The 22,894-nt window shown below is 37.2% G+C and overlaps 1 protein-coding gene across 3 annotated transcripts in view; it reads left to right on the top strand.

The window, feature by feature from the left end:
* Nucleotides 1-22,894, top strand: part of FRMPD4 (FERM and PDZ domain containing 4) — a 742,306-nt gene that overhangs the window by 490,445 nt on the left and 228,967 nt on the right. For all 3 annotated transcript variants that reach the window (XM_056808256.1, XM_056808255.1, XM_056808257.1), the window contains one exon: nucleotides 6,211-6,327. In XM_056808256.1, coding sequence (XP_056664234.1) covers nucleotides 6,211-6,327 — 117 coding nt within the window. The remainder of the gene's footprint in view (nucleotides 1-6,210; nucleotides 6,328-22,894) is intronic.

Genomic DNA, 22,894 nt, shown 5'->3' on the forward strand with positions numbered 1-22,894 from the left:
TCTTAAGAGTTCATTTAAACCAACTTTCTCATTTAGCAAAAGCCAACAGAGACCCAAATATGTTAAGTGATTTGCTACATGCTGTCTCCCTCATTGGATGTGAGTTGCTTCAGAGCAGAGACTGTTTTTTGTCTTTCTTTCCATCCTTACTGTTTAGCATACATCCTAGAAAATAAAAGGTACTCAACAAATCTTTATTGACTTACTGATTTGTACAATGTCAATTGATTAACTACTGGTAAAACTAGTAATAGAAGACAGATCTACGATACCTAATCTATCACTTTTTCTGTGACATCATGTAATAATATTTGATATATCTATATATATTTAAGAGAATTTTTAAATCATCCATGCTCTTCCCAACATTTTATTTTTTCCTCATATTATAGGTACTTTTTGAAGTCTGGATGAATTAGATTTCTTTGTGTTTGCCTCATTTCTAAGAAGCATTTTCTCACTCCAGTTGAAAATGATCTATTGCCTATACCTAACCTAATGTGTATGTTCAATATGCTAATGGAATTCTAGATTAAGAACTTCTTATTAAACAATCACTAATTACTTTGGGAGTTCACCCATTCCACCTGCTTTTCAAATATCCAACTGGCCTATTATTTAGACCCTGCCCCAAGTTTCCATATTTTTCAAGAGAGGATTAGAAGAGACACTCTTCTCAAAGGGCTGGTCTCATGCTCACTAGTGATTGTTCCAATGGAAGTTTTTACATCCCAAAGGCATAATGCTATCAACTTTTTGTGGGAAAGAGTAATTATTGTCTAAATGTATATCGATCATTTTCATTGGGGCACAATTAGATTAATTCAATTCAACAAATTATTATGCACATGTGCATAAAATCTATGGAATATATAAAATTCGACACAAAATAGAGAACCCATAAACCCTATGTTACCTACACAGTAGCCATATATGCTACAACTATGAAATAATACATAAGACCATGCATAAGGTACAAAGGATTTTGTGAATGTCAAGGAAAGGTCATTCAATACATTGGGTTGATCCGGGAGAAAGGTTTTATCTGAATTCTGCTTCAAAGAATGGAATGGAATTCATTAGTCACTGGGAAGAAGACCATTCAAAACACAGGGAAATTTTCAGTAGAGGCTTGGAAGTGGCAAAGTGGAGTACAGGTATAGGAGACAGTGAATGACCAAGATAGTTCAGTTCAGCTTGGGTACTTGAAGTAGTAAAAGACAAGACTTCAAAGACAGATTGATGTCAGATCACGATTGCTTCTCAGTCCATTGGCTAAGATCAAGTGTGATGTCACATTAGGTTTTCATGACAAGAGTACCAGACCAGGAGAAAGAAAAAACCCAAACATCTACTAGAGTTGTTTGGAGTTATTTAAGGGTTTATCTATCGTGGAAATTTTTAATTTTCATCTCTTATTTCCTTTATGGACACATTAAATTTGTTCAATGCTACTAAGACTTTTCAAATTAATTTAATTGATATCAACAAATCAGGAAATAGTGTTTAGTTCTCTCCATTTTAAAAATATACATTTGTTTGTTTTTCTCTATATTAAGCTAGATTGGGATCTTTACATTTCTCCCATATCATAATCAAGCCAAGTGTTCTGTTTACAGATGAAGGTTTTATTTGGTGACATCTTGCTGAAATGTTGTTCACTGTTTCCTGCACATGCTTTGTAACATTTGTAATGAAATTCCGACTTCTCTACTTTAATTCTCTACTTTACATGTAAATTATATTTGAAAGTAGTCTGTCTTTCCCCAATGCTGATTAAAAAGGGGGGGAGGGAGAAGGTTGTTATTTGTTTTTTAAGAAGTTAGCCTCATTAGGGGAAGGATGTTTTTTAGCTTTTAATAAAACAAAAGTTATTAATATATTAATGTTAAGATTTCAACTAGAAATTTAGATTAAGGAAAACATTAGAAAGAAAGGGAAATGGTCTATGATACAGCCCTATGCACAAGAGAGAAGAAAGAGATGAGAGGTTACATAGAAAGGAAAAAGATACACACACAGAGAGAAGGTTAAGGGAGGCTGGGTAGCTAAGGACAGCTTGGCTATTCTCATATAGGTTATAGCTTGGCTATATAGCTAATAGCTTGGCTATTCTCATATAGGTTTTCAGCCAGTACCTTTTTTTTTTTAGCCAGTACCTTTTAAGTTATAGGGTCGGTTCAGAGTTTAGTATCATATGTCTTCAATGGACTGTCAATGTCACATTATCCTCTGGTCCTTATGTCTTACAGAAATGGTTGCTTGTACTTGAGGATGTCAAATGGACATTGCCTTGGGCATCCTCATTGACATGGCAATAACTGTCCAAATTTAGTAATTCAGAAAGGATTATTGTGGTTTCTCTACATGATCATTGCTTTTCTTATAGTCACTGAGCTATAGCATGTAGTAATCTGATTCTGGAAAACTTTTTAAGTAAGTGGATAAAATTTATCTATATAAAACTGACTCTGCATGCATGTATCTAAGTAGTTATGACATTACCTTAGCCTTACAAACCTATGGTAGTGTGCAAGTCATAGAAATTACTATTCTTTAAGAATTGGTGGGGTACGTGCTTTTTTGGTTTGTAGTCAATGGCTTGAGTTAGATCTCAAAGCAGTAAAGCAGGCATCTAAAACTCCTGCTGGAGAATTCTTGCCCTACCTACATTTGCATGTGAGAAAAACAAAAGCTGTTGACCCTTCTTTGCATGTTTAAGGGCCAGAAGTTCATATTTGTCAGCATTTGTATTTATTAGATTATTTATTTCCACTTTATCATAGGCTCACATCCTTTTGAAAGCTTGAAGGGACCATAGAGATGATAAAGAAATTGGTGATGATGATTAAAAAAATTAAAAGTACATTATATGAGAGGAAATTTTAAAAAACTAAGGTTGCTGTACTAGTCGAAGAAAAAGACCTCATTGTCCTTTGTGTCCACAGAGTATGGTACAAATTGATATAGTAGACATTTTAGAATCATAACATTATACAGTTAGAGATGGAAGGTTTCTTAGAGGTTACTTAATCCACCACACCACCACATCTTGAAGAAAAAGAAATTGAGATCCAGGTTGACTGTGACATCCTCCCCAGGGTCATTCAGGTAGGAAATAAGAGGTGGGATTTAAACCCAAATGGTCTAATACCATAACCAGTGCTCTTTTCCTATAACAAACTGCCTTCCAATGGCAATAAGAAAAAAACATTTTAAGCATCACAATAATACACCATGAAAATAGATTTCTGAGGAATCTTTGTAGAATACTCATCCCTGAAGAGATGAGAAGAGGAGAGGAGAATATAGGAGATCTGATGTAGAGCAGGAGAGGACAACACAGGAAAAGAGAGTATAGGAGTGAATAGGAGATAGAAGAGGAAGATGGAAGAGAACAAGAGAGACCTCCATCACTTCAAGAAGAAAAGAAACAGGGGGCAGCAAGGTGACTCAGTGGTTTGAGAGTCAAGTCTAGAAATGGGAAGTCCTGGGTTCAAATCTAGACTTAGACACTTGCTAGCTGTGTGACCCTAGGCAAGTCACTTAACCTCCATTATCTATCCCTTACTATTCCTCTGCCTTGGAGTCAATACACAGTATTTATTCTAAGATAGAAGGTAAGGATATTAAAAAGAAGAAACAACTCCCTGCCCTATTGAGCAGAGAGCCCCAAACAGTAGATTAGAAGATTTTTATTGTTAGGAAAGATTTTAGACTTCATTTACTCCAGTCCCCTCATTTTATAGAATAAAATCCATTCATAGATCTCAAATTCTTTCCTGTTGTATCTCCAGGGTGGTTGCCATTGACGTGACTCTTGATTTCCTTTCTTGGTTTTCCTAACAGAGAGAGAGTCTTACTTGGCAGCTATTTACATTTTCCCCCTCTGTTCAACATTGTTCCTTACTATCTCCTACAATTATATCAGATATGTAGGGGGAGGGACAGTTAGGTGGTACAATGTATGGAATGCTGCACCTGAAATCAGGAAGACTTCTTTTCCTGAATTCAAATCCAGCCTAAGATACTTATTTGCTGTGTGACCCTAGGTGAGTCACTTAACCCTTTTGTCATTTTTTTAAAAGAGAGATTTAGGGGAAAGTAAAAGATGATACAGCAATTTTCCTATAGACAAGTAGTTGAACAAGATGATCCCCTGAAGTCCCTTAAGTTTTGTTTCTGTGGAATCTATGAAAGTGTTATCACTTTATATTACAGGCTTCTATAGTATTCCAGAATCCCAGGTGCCTCTTAGTGCAACATGATTCTGAACAGTGATTTCCCTTTGCAACATTTCCGACAAGTGCTTTTCTGGAAGATATCAAAAGAGTTGGGAATTCATCACCCTCTGAGACAGTCCATTCTACATTTAGGTAGCTCTAATTTTTAGGAAGGTTTTCCTTTTTTCAAGAATAAACTTGCCTCTTTACAGCTTCTACCCATTGTCCCCTCAGACCAAATAGAAGAATTCTAAAAATCTTTCAAAAGACAGCCCTTCAGATGCTTGAAGACAGCAATCATGTTTCCCTTAATCCTTCCCCAAAGGAAACTCATGCTACTATGCCACAAAATGTTTCTCAGAACTCATATAAACATGTAAATTAACCACTATCTATAGTTTCAAATTAAAATCAGTTTTGAAAAGAATTTAAAAAAGAACACCAAGAAACATTCATTTCCTTTTAAATTTCTATCTTTGGTCACTCCTGGGAGCAAAGGGAGCCAGTCGGGGTACTTTTGCTTGTGCACTGCCAGAGGAGAGGTCCTTGCAGAATTGTTCTTGCGTCCTATTTTCTAAATTTAAGTAATCGGTTATGGATAATATATGCTTGGGCACCTCTGGGGATTGGGACTTTGAGCTGTTTCTCTGTATTGTTCTTGTTCCCGGAACACTAGCCACCTAGAACATGGCATACCTCTGCTTTACTATCCACAGTTACTTTCAATCTGCTCCTGGAGCAAACATCAGGTGGGCATTGTGAGATATGAAAGCTAATAGGTAGGTTTATGCCAGAATTCTAAATCAATGGTGTGCTTTAGGCTTTACAATTCACCTACCTAGTGTGTAATTAGTCATAGTTCTTAAATTTTTATTTGGGACTGAGGGGGCAGGGGACAAAGGTTTAGTGTTCCCTACAGAAGGTGCATAAAAGCTGTAATTTGCTTCCATAGGTGGGCATTTCAACTAAGATCAAGATATATGAGGCATATGGCAAAGCCAGGGCTTTCCAACCCTTTCAAATATGATATGAGGGATTTTTTTAAAGGCTTTTCCTCCCTTCTTTAATATACCCTTTATACAAAGTACCGGTTCTTAGGCAGAAGAGCAATGAGGGCTAGGCAATTAGGGTTAAGAGACTTGCCCAGGGTCACATAGCTAGGAAGTATTTGGGGTCACATTTGAACCTAGGACCTCCCATCTCCAGATAACTCTCTATCCACTGAGCCGCCTATCTGTCCCTCACTTTTTTATCTCAAAATCCTCACAAGGGGAATAGTTGTACTATTAGTGTCCATTTGTTAAGATGATGCAGGATGCTCATATCTATCATGAAATCAGAAATGTTGCTCTATGTGTTTGTATTTTATTGAACCCAGGAACATCCACATACATTTGTAAAATAGTCATTGATAGGTATGCAAGAGAGATTCTTTATTCAGTCTCCACAAGGCAAGTTTGCTCATCTCTTATAATTCTGTGACTGCATATTTTTGTTGGCCCTACATTGGGAGGCAATCTGATATAAGAGAGATCAGGCTTCTAAGCCCAAAAGTTCACTGACTTATCCCCGCTGGCCCTGGCCAAGTCCCTTAACTTTAGGATGCTCTCAGTAATTCTGAGATGACACATTGCAGAAAAGGTGCTGATGCGGTCACTTCACCTAAGAGTTCCTTCCCTATTCTACAATATCAGGGGGTTGGTCCTGCCCTAAGGAAAAATCAACAGGAAAATGCTTGCTTTCCCAGAGATTCCAGAACTGCTTTTGCAGGACTCATAAAGGTCTTGAACTTGGGTTGGGAGCTTGTTGAGGATGAACAGATGTGGGAATTCTCATTTGGTTTCATTTCTTTCTAAGTGTAATGGGATGGGATGGGATTCACTGGTACACAGGTCCTTTCCCTAGGACGCTATACTTTTCCAGGCTTTTCCTTCGTGGAAATAGTCAAAAGAAAGATGTTAACAATGTGTGTTTGTTTTGTTTACAGCCACAGAACCAAGGCTTCAGGCTGGCCACCTCCCTCAGGAACCTGGAGCTTGAACCAGGTGCCACCTTATGGATGGGAGATGACGGCAAACAGAGATGGAAGAGATTACTTCATCGAGTAAGTTGAATAAATCTATAGTAAAAACTTGAATAAATGGATCTCTCAGTTGGGGTGATATTGGGTACTCTGGGCTTGGTGGGAAAAAAAGAAATGATAAGAGAAGCTCGTAACACACATTTAAGTTAAAATAAAACACATGTAAGATGTGTGTGTGTACACTTACACACACACACACACACACACACACACACATTCATCTTCCCAGAATTCCCTGGGGTCAGTATGCATTCAGTCCAGTTTCTGTACATTGGTACATCACTAATTACACTTATGTACTAGAATTTATGAGAAAATAACCCAAAATGACTGAGAATATTTAGACAAAGGAGTTCATTAAAGTCATGATATGCTATAGTAATGGCATCAGAATGCACTGATACAACTTAGAAATACTTCCAAAAAACAATGATTGACCCAGAATGTATATTTTAATGCAGTGATGTCGAACTCATGGATTTACAAAACACTGGACAGATTAAAATTTAATTGGGAAATATTTAACAAAATCAATAAAAATGCAACAAAGATAATGTTAATTTGTGGTTTTCTAAATGACTCTAGACATTGAAAATGTAGGTAACCAGAGTAATCCCATTTGCTGAGCTTTCCAGTTAATCAAAGTTTAATTTCCCATCCCACATTCCCTCAACTGTCTATGCTTCCCTCCAAAACAAAATTAGCTCGTCAAAGAGGTAAGGCATAACATTTAATTGCTCAATCAATGCTTATTGAGTAATTCTTGCTGAAGCAATTAAATACTGTGCCTTAATTCTTTGACATGATATTGAAAGAAGTTCTTTTGGCTAATCTGTGATATCTATGGCCTTTTTCCCATTGCCAAATAAATGAGTGGATAAAATGTAAATGTCTAATTTTTGATTCATCATTTATCACTATCTCTGACCTAAATAAAATAAGCTTCTTCATTTTCAGAAATAGATTTGAAGCTGGGATGGTTGTGATTTTAATGACATGATAGATACTCATACAGTATGCTCTAATAAGGAGATTATTTCTTTTGCTCTTCTGGAAAATATGGAAACTGATAGGCTAAATAATATTCTAGAGGGATTTATGCAAAACTGGTTAAATGACAGGATTCAAGAAGCAATCATTATTCAATAGGAAGCTTTAATTTAGGATCCTATCTACTGAGATCTCTAATGGAGTTCCCCCAAGGATCTGTATTTGGTCCTGACCTTTAACATTTTTCCCAGTGACTTGCTTAAAGGACAGATGGCATGCTTATAAAATTTGCATATGACATAAAGGTAGGAGGTACTGCTAACCTGGTGCTAACAAGGGCAGGATCTGAAATTATCTTGACAGGGAAGAATCTAATGAGACAAAATGGAAGAGGGATAGATAGAAAAATCTTAGAGTTGGCTTCAAGACATTGTTTTCCTAAGTATAAGATAGTAAATAATGAAAGGATATTTGAAAAAAGTTATTTGAAAAAAAGAGCTTAGTGGGTTGAAAGCCATTGAGTCATCAATCTAAAAAAGCAACCCCCAAAATAATAACATGCCTCAGCCACATTCAGAGAGGCATAGTGTTCCTGTGAGGCGCATTTAGACAGCACAGTGGATAGAGTACTGGGTCTGGGGTCAGGGAGACATCTCTAAGGTCAAATCTGTTCTCAGACACTATCTAGAAGTCATTTAATACTGTTGGCCTCGGTTTCTTCATCTGTAAAAAGAGATGGAGAAGGAAATGGCAAACCATCGCAGTATCCTTGCCAAGAAACCCCCAAATGGGGTGCTGAAGGGTCAGATATGACCTATACAACCCAACAACAGCAATAGTGTCCATGTTAAGAAAGGTGAACTTTATTCTGTCCTGGGTGTTTTGTTCTAAGCACATTATTTTTAAAGGGGCATTAATGAGCTGGACCAAATGCAGAGCAGTGAAACCTAGATAATCAAGGACCTTAAGATCATGTCGTTTCAAGCTTGGTGAATAGATGACAGAGAAGGGACAAAATTAACTGCCTTCTAATTTTAAAGAGTTGTTATATGGAAGAGGGAATCAATATATTCTTTGCCCCAGAAAACAGAATGGAATTAAGAAAGGTGAGGAGACATTTCAAAGGAGATTCAGATGATCACATCCAAGGGACTTTTAGATTTCATTAAGAAAATTACCCAATTATTAGAGTTATCCAAAATTGTAACAACTTCCTTCAAAAAAATAGTAGGTTCTTCCTCCCTGGAGATCTCTAAGCAAAAAGCTTGATAACCCCTAATTAAGTAGTTTGTAGAGGGTATTGTCTCATGTAGGTTTGTCTAGATGGCCTCTGAGGGCCTTTCCATCCAGAAGGTTGTGTGCCTTGTGGATTTGTGAGGAACTCCCAGTACTCTTGAGTTTCCCTGTGTATATACCCTAAGAACAGTCAATATACCCCTTGCATGCCTCAATTTGGGTAAGTAGGAGAGTGTTTAATTCTGTTTGCCAACTCTGAATTTGGAATGAGTAAATTCTTTAATCTTGCCCAATGTATTTGCTATATCAGTAAAAAGATAATATTCCAATTATCATATTATGCCATCTATTTTGTTATACAGGCTCTAGATTATATAACTTCCTCTCCCAAGGCCAGAACCATCAAGATGGCCTTGATTCTTTGGCTCAAAATGTAAAGCTTTTAAATGAAAAAATAAAGGATTTGCTGGAATGAATACAAGTTTAAAAATAAATTGATAATGAGTTTTTTGGAGCTGTTTATCAAGTCCTTTGGTTTAAAACCAATTTTTATATTTACTAGATTGGACTTTTGGTCTGTATCTCATTCAGTCTGGATTTTTTTGATCAAAAAGTAAAAAACCCAAACAGAAACAAATCGATTTAAGGTCACAAGTTTGAAGTCAGCTATATCCACGTGCATTTCTACTCTTCTTGTTGACATTTTAAAGGTCTTGTCCTTGGGTCAACTTAACGTTGGTGTTCTATTATGACTCAGAGAGACCAAAGTACAATCTAATGAACAGACTTGCAATAGTCACTAATTAGCAAACTTTTTACAAACCAAACTCCCTAATGGTTTTCCATTTCCTTCTAACCTCAAAAGCCTTTAAAGTTTCATGGTGTCACTGAGGCTCCATCGTGAGTAAGATCCTCAAATCTCTATGGGTAGATTCCTGCTCTCTCATTAATTGATTTAATAAACAATGGGCATTATTCCGGTCTTTACTTACTGAATACTGTTAGTCATGGTCAGAAAGAGATATTCTAATTATCTGTACGTCTGCAAAGCTATGGTGTGCTGACTGAATGCATTACACTCATTGGTCTTAAAAATTAAAAGGGCATTTTGAAAGTTAATCTGTGATTGGTAATTGGCACCTTAACAATTAATTTTATGCTCTTGCATAATTCCCTTTGAAAGCATTGAGGTCTTTTATTTCTTGACTTTGTCATTACTATCTAAAAGCGTCCTACAGTAGATAATTATTTGGTATGGGTAGGATTTCTTCAATACTCTGAGTAAAATAGGAAGCTGAAGAATAGACACAGCATGTCCAGGTCGAAGGCAGAGTCTGATGGCTAAATAAGGAGGTCACAATTGAAGAGGACATCTAGGGAGCATCCAGAGGAGAATAAGTAGGATGCTGGAGGTCTTAATGAAGGTTCCTGCTATATAAGAATCAGTTGAAGAAAGAGGGAATGTTTAGCCATCAGAAGAGCAGATTTGGGGAAGGGGGCAGAAAGAGACATGATGCTATCAGCAAGAAGCTCAAGGGTACCCTATTAATGAGAGGTCAATGAGTCCACTAAAAACATAGAGTGCCTACTGTGTGCCCCTACCAGGCAATAGGAATAGAGGTGGGAGAAGGAAATAGTTTCTACTCTCAAAGAGTTTATATTCTATCTGGGGATCGATTCATTCAGACTGACCCCAGTAGGCAGAATTAGTAGCGATGGTTGGAGACAGAAAGTCCCCCTTCACTTTAAGCCAAGGTTGGATGGCATCCTGTTGGCTATATAGTAGAAGAGATCCCTCGTCATGTAGAAGGATGGTCTGTGGAGTCTCTTCAAACTATTGCATTCAGGGATAGTATCTTTCCTTCAAAATTGGATTTTGTAAGGCTTAAAGCTTATTTTTAAAAAAAGTTGTCTTTTTGCTAAGTGTCCCAGAATATAGAGCACCAGACCTGGAAGGCTTGAGTTCAAATCCAGACTCAGACATGTATTTACTATGTAAATATGGCTGAGTAGCTTAAACTCTGTCTCCCTCACTTTCCATAATTCTAAAATTCAGATAATAAAATTATCAATGATATCGCATAGGTGTGTATGCATTTCAGAAGGGGTTATTTTTTAACTTAAATGATTCAGTTTCATATTATGCCCAGCTGACAGGAGAAGGGAAATGGATATATGACAAGAGAAAGAAGAGATAAGGGATGGAAAGGAAAGACCATGAGTAGGAAAGAAAGGATATTAAGAAACAATAAGCCAACAGACGAGGGAGAAAGAACATGAATAAAAGAGAAGATAAGGGAAAGAGGGAAAAAAAGGAGAAAAACTCAATGAGTTCTTACCAACCAGTGGCTTCTCAGTTCCTAAACAAAGAAAAAAAAATGTTCCTTCTCCTAGCTTACAAGATCCTTTATAATCAGATGACTGTAGAGAATATAGAAGGGGATCTCACCCTGGCCCACACCCCACTAGAGGGTCCTGCCTTCCTTATCCTCAAATTTTCCAGATCCCTCATTAGAATTATGTGATTCCCATGTCCTTGCGCAGGTCTAAACCTTGGTATCCTTGTGATAATCATTCTAGTCTATGAATGAAGAGCAAAGATGACAGAATGACATTTAATAAAATTGCAAAACATAAGTTTGATCTCATATTTCTATAGAGATATGACCTGACCAATCCCAGAGATGAAACGAACTGAAGAACCATTGAATGTAAAATTATGAGACCAAGATTCTCTAATCTTAGTTTAAAAACCTGAAAACCATCCCCATCCCTTTTTAAACCTGTTCACAGTATATTATATCTAGAGTTGGAAACTACCTTAAAGGTCTTTGGATCCAACACCTTATTTTTTTTATGTTAAGGAAAATAAGATCTGGGCAAGTGACTTGCCCAGCATCCTGTAGATAGTAAGTGACAATGTTTAGATTTGAAACCAGGTAATCTGATTCCAAAATCAGTGTTTTTCCCACCATATTTTCTGTTAAAATTAAATAAAGATACCAGTTTGTTTTTTTAATATGGCTTTTAAGATAAAATCATCAGATATAAGAGTGTATAGGAAAAATATCTATATGTGAGTCAGATGTAAGGCAGAAGAGATGCATTTATTGTCAGACAAGGTTGATGTGTTGTTGCTTGGTTTTGTTGAACTGAATATTTTTTCATTTAAATCTTTGTTAAAAGAAAAAGCTTCCTTAGGACAGGAGGTCCAAGAGAAGGCCAAAGACAGAAATGAATTCAATGCAAAGCAAGGTATTTTTTAAAAACTTTTAAAAGATGAAACAGATAGATAAGGAACTCGTAGTAAGGTACTAAAAAGAGATTATGTGATTTTGAGGGGAAATGGGGCAATTTGAACACCACATCAAGTATGACTTTTAAAATCTCAAAGTTTAACTAGCTCATTTTGTCCTTGGACTTTTTTCTTTCTAAGCATCATTATTATGTGGCTCAAAAATGGCATCATTTACACATTCCTGCTCTTCTGTAGGAACTCCCATAATGGTAAATTAAATTAAGCCAATATCTCAGTGATGTAGATTAACTCTTAATGTTGGCCAGTGAATAGCTGAGAATTGATAATGGAAGATTCTGTCTGTCTCATTAGAGATCGAATATTGCCTAACTTGGATGAGATTTAACCATTACCATTTATTGAAGTATGCAGTAGCCAACGTGAAATGTACTGTAAGCACTTAGATTTCAAGGAACACTGTTTGGAAAACTAGAAGGTCTGTATATATGTGTGTGTATGTGTGTGTGTGTGTGTGTGTGTGTGTGTGTGTGTGTGTGCGTATTATCAGCTTCTGCAAATATCATAAAGAATATGAGCTATTAGATGTTGGTGGGAATTTATAATTATTGATTTAGAAATCAAAAAGACCTAACTTGAATCATTAGACTGAGAGTCCTTTGAGAACAGAAACTATCTTTTGCCTTTTTTTTGGTATCTCCAGGAAACTTAGCACAGCGCCTGGCACACAGTACCTTAATAAATGTTTACTGACTAAATGTTTACCCAACCAATCCCCCTGCCAGTCTTCCTAGGGTATTTCTGTCTGCTTTAATAGCATCATATATTTCCCTTTGATATTCTTTGATAACTGTAGAAACTTGGATTTCAAGCTTGAAGTGACCTTAGAGGGTGTTGGATCCAATCTTCATCCTTTACAGATGAGGAAAATTAGGCTGAGAATCTTTCTCTGGATCACACAGAAAGCATTTAAGGCAGGACTTGAACAAAGTCTTGGTGACTTCATGTATAATGCCATCTTCACTATATTAAATTGGGGAGTTTTAGAGGGAGTTGGATTTTTCCTGGCTTTTATCTCAATCTTTCCCCTGTCCAATTCATCCATCTCAAATATTCCTTAGGCACAAATCTTAATGTCATCCCCTTTACCCCCAGAACCCCTTTCAAAAGCCTTTGATGTCTCCCTATTACCTTGAGGAAAATACATAATCTCCTTACATAAGGTTAGTATATAAGGTTCTCCATAAGCTAGTTCTAATCTATCTTCCCAGATTTATTTCACAGTGACTCCCCTTTATAATCCGACCTTCCAATCAAACCGCACAATTAAACTATTTCCAGACCTCAATATGCCATTTTCCATTTTTAGGCACTTGTGCAGTATATATCCTATTACTGAATGGACTCTCTTATTCTCCGATTTTCACAATCCTCATTCAGTTAGTCAGCTGCTTCCTTCGTGAAGCCTCCTTTGACCTTCATATATTTCTACTCAGATTTTCTTAGAGCATCAAATCTGATCTCCCCTTCACCCAGGGCACCTTACAATACCCCTGTCAGTGGCACATTCTTTTTTTCCTTCTCCATCCCTCCCCTCACCAGGCCAATATCACCCGTGCCACATTTTATCTTCATATCTCAGAACCTAACTAATGGCTGTGACTATCATAAGTGATGAATAAACATATTATTAATTGAATTATTTGCTTATTTACACTATATATAGCAGTTTCTTTCCTTTCTTCCCTTCAAACCCCAATGACCGGAAGGCCAAAGAGATATGACTTTCAGACTTCAGTGTCTTGTATTTTCTAGGCTTTCTCATTTCTTATGAATGCACAAATACCAAAAGATCCAAAATGATTAAATATGTTGTTCCCTTTTCTTTCCTAGGAATTATAGAGTGGGGAAGGGGGCCATTGGAAATTTCTGTTTATGTTTCTATAGGGGAGGGGAACATATTTGGGAGATTTTTGTCTGTTACCTGAGTTAGAGGGTTTCCAACCAAAGAACGAAGTAATGAAATTATGTTGGAGAAGGAGCAATACACTTCATTTCATAATTATTTGATTAAGGATTCTTAAATAAAACCCATTACTTCCTAGAGTTCACAATGAATAGTTGCATAAAGGATAGATAATGTGCTTGTTGCAAAAGCCAAAGCTGCCTTTGAGTTAAATGAGTTCCTTGCAATTCCATACATCCATTCAAGTGGAAGAAGACATATTATAATTTTGAAATTGGAGGAACAAAGAAAATGCGATAGCATCATTACATGAAATGAAAGGTAATTATGTAGTGTCAATGCAAATGCTTCCCAGCCTGGAGGTTCAGAGATGTTTATTCCCTTCACTGAACCAAATTTGGTTCCTTTCAAACCTGACAACACACCTCTCTGTTGAGTTAATAATGGCAGCTCCCTGCTGGAAGGTAACAGTTTGCAAAGCTGATAGAAGAGCTTTTAATGGAAAAGCTAAGCAGTGACGCTACCATTTCTCATCTGCCTTGGCAGAGTGCAAAATGACCTGGGCTATGTACACTTCCCCAGATGCCAGGCCTGAGTCTGTCTGCTTCATTTTCCCTCTGTATTTGATCTTGAAGCTTTGCTCATTTACTTAGCCTGTCAAAGTCTCTTGAGACACGTTGCTGTTCCTCTAATAGACCCGAGGGATGAAGAACATCTGACACCATTTGAAGAGCACCTGATTGCAACAAACCATTGGATTGAGAGCACATTCAGTCCAAACAATAGACAACATGATTAACTTCTCTACTTGGCTGGGTTGTTTTCTTTTCTGTTATTAGGTAGCCCCTAGGGATATACTTGGTGTGGGTCATAAGAGCCACTCAGAAACACAATGCCTGCTGACCTGTGAAGTGCACAGCCACCTGCCAAGCCAGGTTTTCATAGCAGACTGTAATTGATATATTACCTTGGGGCTGCTGGCCACCCTTTGACTCCGTGGAGCAGGTTTTGGAACAATCATTTCTACGTTGAGCCAAACCTTATAGAGAGCAATTTTGATCATAGCTTGTGGCACTGGCAGGGTGAAAAACTGGACTGTTCCTAGAGCCAAATGGGCACCCTGATGGATGGGCTTAACCAAATGGACAGGCCATAGAGGACACGGAACACCTTGTCGGTATTTGTGTCTTTCTATTGCTATTTTCCCTATTAAACGAGGAAGTGGAAGGAAAAGGGGCAGGTGGAGGATGATGGAAGATTCTTTAGTATGCTAATTTATTAAAGCCCATCCATACTAAAGAATAAGGGTTCTATTTTGGTAAATATATTTCAGTACAAGTTGGTTTCTTCTGCAATCCTATGCATTATATGCATTTTAAAACATTATTCTTTACCAAATCCATAGATTCCACTAAATAGCCTTAGGACTCTGTGCCAAAAATGCTAGGAATATTTGTGGTAGAGGGTGCAGGTTCACTGGGTGACCCTGACATAGAGCCTCCTCTTCTTGTTCTTAAATTTGCTCTCATTAAGTATTTCAAGAAGTTTGCCAGAATAGCCCTTGTTTTAACATTTGCAGCCCTAATAATGACTACATCTGAGTGATCAGGTTTGGCTTAGTAACAAATCATGCAAATCCATAAAAGTTCCCTACAGGAAGCCCCTGATGCTTTCCCAGACCTGATAAGACCCTAACATGTGCAAACTACTCAATCTAGTTCCTGGCCAAGGGCCATCCATATTCCATGCCAACTATTCCTATGAGCTAGCTACTAAAAGCTCACCATCTTTCTTGCTTTAAGTATACACAATAGATTAAATAAGCCTTAGCTTTAGAAGCAAAAACCCAATGTCTATCTCATAGATTCTCAAAAGAATCCAGCAGACACACCCTTCCATTCTGTGAGATTCTTTTTTATTTCAGTATCTGAAAAACTTGTGATTCTTTGCACCCCCAGCCTCCATTTTTACTACACGATGAAGCAAAAGGAGGCTGCCTAATACCAAGGGCTGCTTCATGTTTTAATGTTTCGTGGGCAAACATGGCCAAAACATGTATCAACTAAATGTTGAACTCCTGATAATGCACCTATAGGCATCTGGGGGGAAAAAAAAGATATTTTTAAAGTTCTCTGAGATCTTTAAGCAACAGTGTTCTGGCTCTCCGGGAAGTGGAGGGGAGAACTGTAGCCCCAGACACTTTGAATTTAATTTATTTATTATTATTTTTAAGTCACTTTAGATCTAGATATTCAACAAAACAATGTCAAGAATTTATCAATCAGTTCTAGCTGGCTCCAGGAAGCCTCTATAAGTCTCTGAGAAATAGAATGCCCAGGTTCTTGGGCTCCTGAGGCCAAGGAGGGGTTTTGTCCTTTCTTTTTATCTTCATCACTTACTTACAGTGTCTATTGTATAGTACGCATTTTAATAATTCTTTATTGCTTTGTTGAGACAGTTAGGTGGTAAGCTTGGAGTCAGAAAGATGAGTTCAAATCCAACTTCAGTCATTTAATAATTGTAAACCTCAGAAAATCACTAAACCTCTCTCTGTCTCAGTTTCCTCAACTATAAATGAGGATCACAATACTGCCTGCCTCATAAGGTTATGAAGATCAAATAAGATAATATGTATAAAGTGCCTAGTACAATGCCTAGAACATAAAAGGGTCTCTATGAATGCTTATTCCTTCCTCCTGTTTACCTACCAATTGAATCCATAGCAACTGACTGCCCGATAATACTGTCTGATGCCTTTATTTGAATTCTACATTTATGGACTCATTTATGAACTCCATGAGGGGAGAAACTGTCACAAATGTCAGCCAAGCAATAAGCACATATTCCTACTATGTGCCAGGAGAAAAGAAGGCAAAAGATCATTCCTAAGAGGCATCTAGGCAGCTCAGTGAATACAGCTCCAGTTCTAGAGTTGAGAGCACCTGACTTCAGATTCCAATCTGGCTTCAGATACACCCCAGCTATGTCACCCTAGGTAAATCACTCAACCCCAAGTGCCTAGCCTTTACCACTCTTTTTCCCTTAGAATTGATTCTTAGAAAATAGGAGTTTGTTTGTTTTTTAATATAACTTCTAATCTCAAAGAGTTCACAGTCTGTTCAAATAGACAACATGAAAATGAGTGGATGCAAACAGGATAAATTGGAGATAATTAACAGGAGGAGATAGCAGTATTGAGGGGGAAATGTTTCTTGTTTAATGTTGGGTTTTAGCTGGGATTTGAAGAAATCCATGGTAGCAAGGAGGCCAAGATAAGGAAGGAAAGGCAGGCATGAGGAACAAACAGTAAAAATGCAATCAGGAGATAGAGAATCATATGTAAGAAAGAGCAATGAGGACAGTGTCACTGGATTGCAGAGTATGTGGAGGTGAGTATGATATAAGCATATTGAAAAAGTAGAAGGTGAGGTGAATGAGATATAATTTTATATTTGATTCTAAATATGATATGGAGTCATTGAATTTTACTGAAACAGGGAGAGGTTCACATGGTTAAGAAAGATCATTCTATCACTTGAGTGATAGATGGTCCATAGTGGAGAGAGATGAGTCAAGGAGACCAACTAAGCTTTTTAATTAGTTTAAGCATGAGATGAGAGGGGCTTGTACTAGATTGGTAGCAATGTCAGAATAAAGAATACTATAAGAAAGATATTTAAAAGTAAAAACCATACAACCTGGCAACAGATTTGATGTGGAAAGTGAGAGAACAGTCAAAAGGATCAGACCAAGATTCCATGCCTGGTTGACTGAATGGTACCCTCAACATAAAAAGGAAAGTTAGGATGAAGGGAAGATCTGAAGAGAAAGTTCAGGGGTTCAGTTTTAGAAGTGTAGAATTTAAGATGTCTACTGAAGATCCAGTTCAGAATTTCCAGTCCAATTGGAGATGTGAGACTACAGATTAGGAGACAGGTTATGGCTAGATAAACAGATCTGAAAATCATCACCACAGAAATGAGAATTGACTCAGTGGGAGTTTATAAAATCACCAAGATAAATACTATAGAGGGATAACAGAAGAGAAATCAGAAGAAAAATCTGGGACAGCTGCAATTAGCTGTTGTAATTTGGTTCATCAACCAGCAAAAAGAGTTACAAGGAAGACAAGTAGGACGAGAACTTGAAGTGAGTAGTGTCATGGAAACCAAGAGAGAATGCAAAGAAAATAACTGACAATTTCAGATGCAGAGAAGTCAAAAAGGATGAGTATTGAGAAAAGACCATAAGACTTGGCAAATAAGAGATTGTTAGAAACATTAGAAAAAGAAATTCCAGTTGAATGATCAGTGGTCAGAATCCACTCTGTAAAGAGTTATGAAGAATGAGAAGAAAGAAAGTGGAAGAATTGGCCATAGATGACCTCCAGGAGTTTAGGGAGAAGGAGAGATAAGTATTGGGGAAGCATTATGAATGATGTGAGGGTTTATCAAGGAGAGGAAACATGGACATGTTTGCAGACAGTAGAGAAATAGCCAATCAGGAGAGATTGAAGATGTGAAATAGTGGAGATGACAGAAGAGAGCATTTTTCTGCAGAAGATGGAATGGAATAGGATCATTTATGCAAATAGAAGGATTTACCTTGTCTAGGAGATGGGTCATTTCTTCATGTGACACAGGGTTAAAGGTGAAGGTAATGGCAGAAAGCACCTCTGTAATTTGAGAAGAGGAGGAAGAGGGTCAAGAAAGAGGGAGCTCTGAGTGAATGACCCCAATTTTTTCAGTGAAATATGAGGGAAGGTTTTCAGCTGAGAGGGTGAAGAAAAGGTATCAGTCACAAGAGATCTGGGTAGGGATGAAATGATTTGAAAAATCCACTGTGACAAATGGGAGAGTGAGTCAATTAGGGAAGTAAAAAGGACAGCCTTGCTTCAGTGAGGACCCAATTGAAATTATGTAATACAAAATTTTGTTGGCCCAGTCGGCAAAATTTAATGATTTTCTAGAGATTCATTCAACCAAAGGTATGTAGGAATAACTGCAGTGGATTATAGGATTAATCCACAGCTGGAGATTAACCTGATATGATCAATATTGGATGAGGGGACACTCAAGAAGACAATGTAGGATTGAACTGGTTCACCAAGAAGTCAGAACAAGGAAGGGAGGAGAGTTTAGTCAATGTAAGGATGATGACTTGTGAAAGAACAAAGGTACTGGAGATGATAGTAAGGATGAAAAATAGTTTGAAGTTCTGTCATTAGAGGCAGAAAAACAATACTTTCATCTCAGGAAGACATTGTTTTTCCCTATAAAATACCTTTTCCCTTTCTGCATCATTGAGTTAGGCTAATTTATTGAAGGGCAAAGAACAATGCATCCTTATACAGAACTCTGACTAAGAAAGGGAATTTGATAAATAGTTTTTAAATAAAGAAATCAAAAGCTACATGTAACTACATGAGAAAATGCTCTAAATTAATTTTCATTAGAAAAATACAGATCAAAACAACACTAAGATAGTGTATGACAGCTATGAGATTGGTTAAAATGATAGAAGGGCAAAATGACAAATGCTGGAGAGGATGTGGGAAAATATGCTTTTCATGGGACTATGGACTGATCCAACCATTTTGGAGAACAATCTGGAATTATGCCCAAAGGGCTATTATATATAACTACATATATTATATATACCTTTTGACCCATCAATAAGACTATTAGGTTTGTTTCTTAAGGTGATCAAGGAAAAAGGAAAAGAACCTATATGTTCTTAAATATTTATAGCAGCTCTCTTTGTGATGGCAAAGTACTAAAAATTGAGGGAATACCCATTAATTGGAGAATGGCTAAATAAGTTGCTGCATGTAAAGGAACCCTACTTCACTGTAAGAAATGATGAATGAATTATTTTTTTAAACATGGAAAGACCTACATGAAATTATGAGTAGGGGAATGAGCAAAGACAAAAGAAAATTATGTGCAGCAGCAGAAATATTGTTTGACAAATGATTTGGGTATGTCCACTTCCAGAGGAAGAATTGATAAATAGTAATAAGCAAGACAGTTTTATGTATACATATATCTTTTTCTCAAATGGTGCCTTCTCTAGTGTGGAGAGGAGACAAGGAGGACAATATTGGGAATTTTTAATGTGATAAACTTAAATAATTTCTTAAAGAATGAGAATTTGACTTAAGTTGCATGTACATTGTCTAGAGAGCATCCTCTCAGGACCACCAACTCCCTGTCTCCCCCTACTATAGCCTGAAGAGCATTATATTCAGATTTTATCAACTTCCCTTACTCTATCCTGACTGCTCTTGTCCTCTTGGGCTATTTTTTTTTGCCTTGGTTATCTTTGACCCCCAGTGTCCAAGGTGATAATAGAGACCTATTGCTTTTAGCATTATTGGTATGTCTGTCTCTTCTATAAAGGTCTCCTAGTACCAAAGTAGATGCAACTAACTGGATTATCCATGGTTCTAGCAGTGTTGTGTCACTAAGTAGCAAAGCAGCTGCTACACACTGTACAAGCTGCTGTGCACATAACTGGTCTAATCTTTGGATTGTTGGCATTATGTTGTCAAGATTGAACCTAATTCCCCACTCAATAGAAACTGCCAGAGTTTGTACTCTGATATCTTAACCTTAAAGAATCCAGATTCATCCCTGTACTGAAATCAGGCTTTTGTAGATAATAGATAAATATAGAGCAACTAAAAATTGCATCAAAAAGGGGCAGCTAAGAGACTTGGTGGATGGAGAGCCAGACCTAGAAATGGGAGGTCCTGGATTCAAATCTATCCTCAGACACTTCCTAGTTGTGTGACCCTGAGCAAGTCACTTGACCCCCATTGACTAGCCCTTACCATTCTTCTGCCTTGGAACCAATACTTAGTATTGAATGCCAGAGAGAAGGAAAGGATTTTTTAAAATTATAATAAAAAAGTCATCAGGTAGTTATTGATTAATTGCCTAATGAATTATGTGACAATAATTACTAAAGAAATTCTAAGAAAAGAGATATTCTTTTAGCCTAGGATGTTCTGGGTAGGCCTTATGAAAGAAATAAATCAGAGCAAAATCTTGAAGGATGGTCTAGGGAGGCAAAGCCGAAAACACCATTTGCTAGTTCAGGATTTTTCTTTTTCCACGTCTTTTATCTCTGTATTCAATCTTTAAGGCCTATTGATTGTACTTCTGAAGCATCTTTGCCATCTGCACCCTCTTTTTAGTTCCTTCACCTTAGTAAAACCTTCACAACTACCTCCTTGACTATTACAATAGTGACAGCCAGGTAGTGCAATAGATAGATTACTGTACCTGAAGGCAGGAAAATGATCTGATTTCAAATCTGGTGTTAGACGCTTGATAACTGTGGGACCCTTGACAAATCACTTAACCTCTTTGTGCCTTGGAATGGTGATCATAAAAGCACCAACCTCCTAGAATTTTTGTGTGGATCAAATGAGATAATATTTGTAAAATAGTTAGCCCAGTGCATGGTTTGGCATATTTGTTATTCAGTTGTTACAGTCATGTCTGACTCTTTGTGACCCCATTTGGGGCTTTCTTGGGCAAAGATATTGGAATGGTTTGCCATTTTTTTCTCCAACTCATTTTACAATTGAGGAAACTGAGGCCAACAGGTTTAAGTGACTTACCCAGGGTCATAGAGCTAGGAAATATCTGAGGCTAGATTTGAACTCAGAAAGATGAGTCTTTCTGATTCCAAGTCCAAAGTTCTACCCACTGTGCCACCTCACTGTCCCTCCAACTTGGCACATAGAAGGTTCTTTATAATTGCTTGTTCTCTTACCCCCTTCTTTTCAACAGATCTCACCTATTCTTCTATATTGTTCCCCTTCTAATCTATCCCCTTCATGCTATTGCTAAAATAATCTTTCTTATTTATAGATTTGATCATGCTATCCCTCTTTATAAAATCATCCAAGGCTTCTTAATAAAGTTTAGACTCCTTTGCTTGGCATTCAAAATTCTTTGTCTTCTGTGCTCACTAGGGCTTTCCAGCTTTAGATCACACTTTGCACTGTACACCTGAGACAAACTGAACTATACTCAAAAATGTTATCTTTTCATAGTCCTTTCCTTTTCTTATTATCTTCCCCAATTCCAAATATCCTCCCTCCCTTCCTCTTTGATGAATTCCTAATCTTCCTTTTTTTAAAAACCCTTACCTTAGAATCTTAGAGTCTTAGAATCAATACTAAGTATCAGTTCCAAAGAAGAAGAGTTGTAAAGGCTAAGGTCAAATTTGAACCCAGAACCCCTCCAGTCTTTGGCCCTGGCATTCTATCCACTGAGCCATCTAATCATCCTTCTAATGTTCCTTCAATGCCTTATTCAAATAATACCTTCTCCATGAAGATTTCTGTGATAGCTTGTATTAATACTCCTTCAAACCTCACATAGTATTTCTTCTGAACTTTGTTAGTATGCTTAACAAGTAATAGTGTCTGCCATAATTGACTATGCTGGTATCTTTTATTTCCACTTTATTCCTTGTCCTATGGGGTCAGGATCCCTATCATATCTGAATTTTAAATCTCATTTGGCACCTATAGCACAGTGGTAAGAATATAAGAGAAGTTTAATAAATATTGGTTGAATTGAATGGAAACAGGAAAATAAACAAGAGCATGAGGATATTCACCTTTTATTTATAATATTGCAATTATTAATATTTTTTCCAAATATAGTCTCCTCCCTGATGAAAATGCTTCATTTCCAAAAGTCACTCCCTTGCTAGATCTCTGATGAACATTGTGATCCTTCGTTTAAGGAATTCTAAAATACATCTTCTGAAATAAATGCTTTGTAAACTCGTGAGAGCTAAGGAAATAACGATATCTCCTTATCCCCACCCCCTTTTACTTCCATTGCAGAATTTTAAGTGAAGATCTGGTTAAACAGTAAGTTTATACAGTCTCTCGAGAGACTAACTTTCCCAGAAGGCAATCTGCATATGATAACCGGAATGGGGCTTCCTTTTACCTTAATGATCCTTTGATATCCTCTCATTTCAGATCTTGTGCCTGCCTTACTGATCACTAGTCCATTAATCTTCACGACACCCCCATAAAATGGGCACTTGCCACATATTTTACATATGAAAGAAACTGGGGCAAGGAATAAATAGGAAAGTGGTTTGTC

Source organism: Monodelphis domestica, chromosome 8 (assembly GCF_027887165.1).
Source record: "Monodelphis domestica isolate mMonDom1 chromosome 8, mMonDom1.pri, whole genome shotgun sequence".
Lineage (NCBI taxonomy): Eukaryota > Metazoa > Chordata > Mammalia > Didelphimorphia > Didelphidae > Monodelphis > Monodelphis domestica.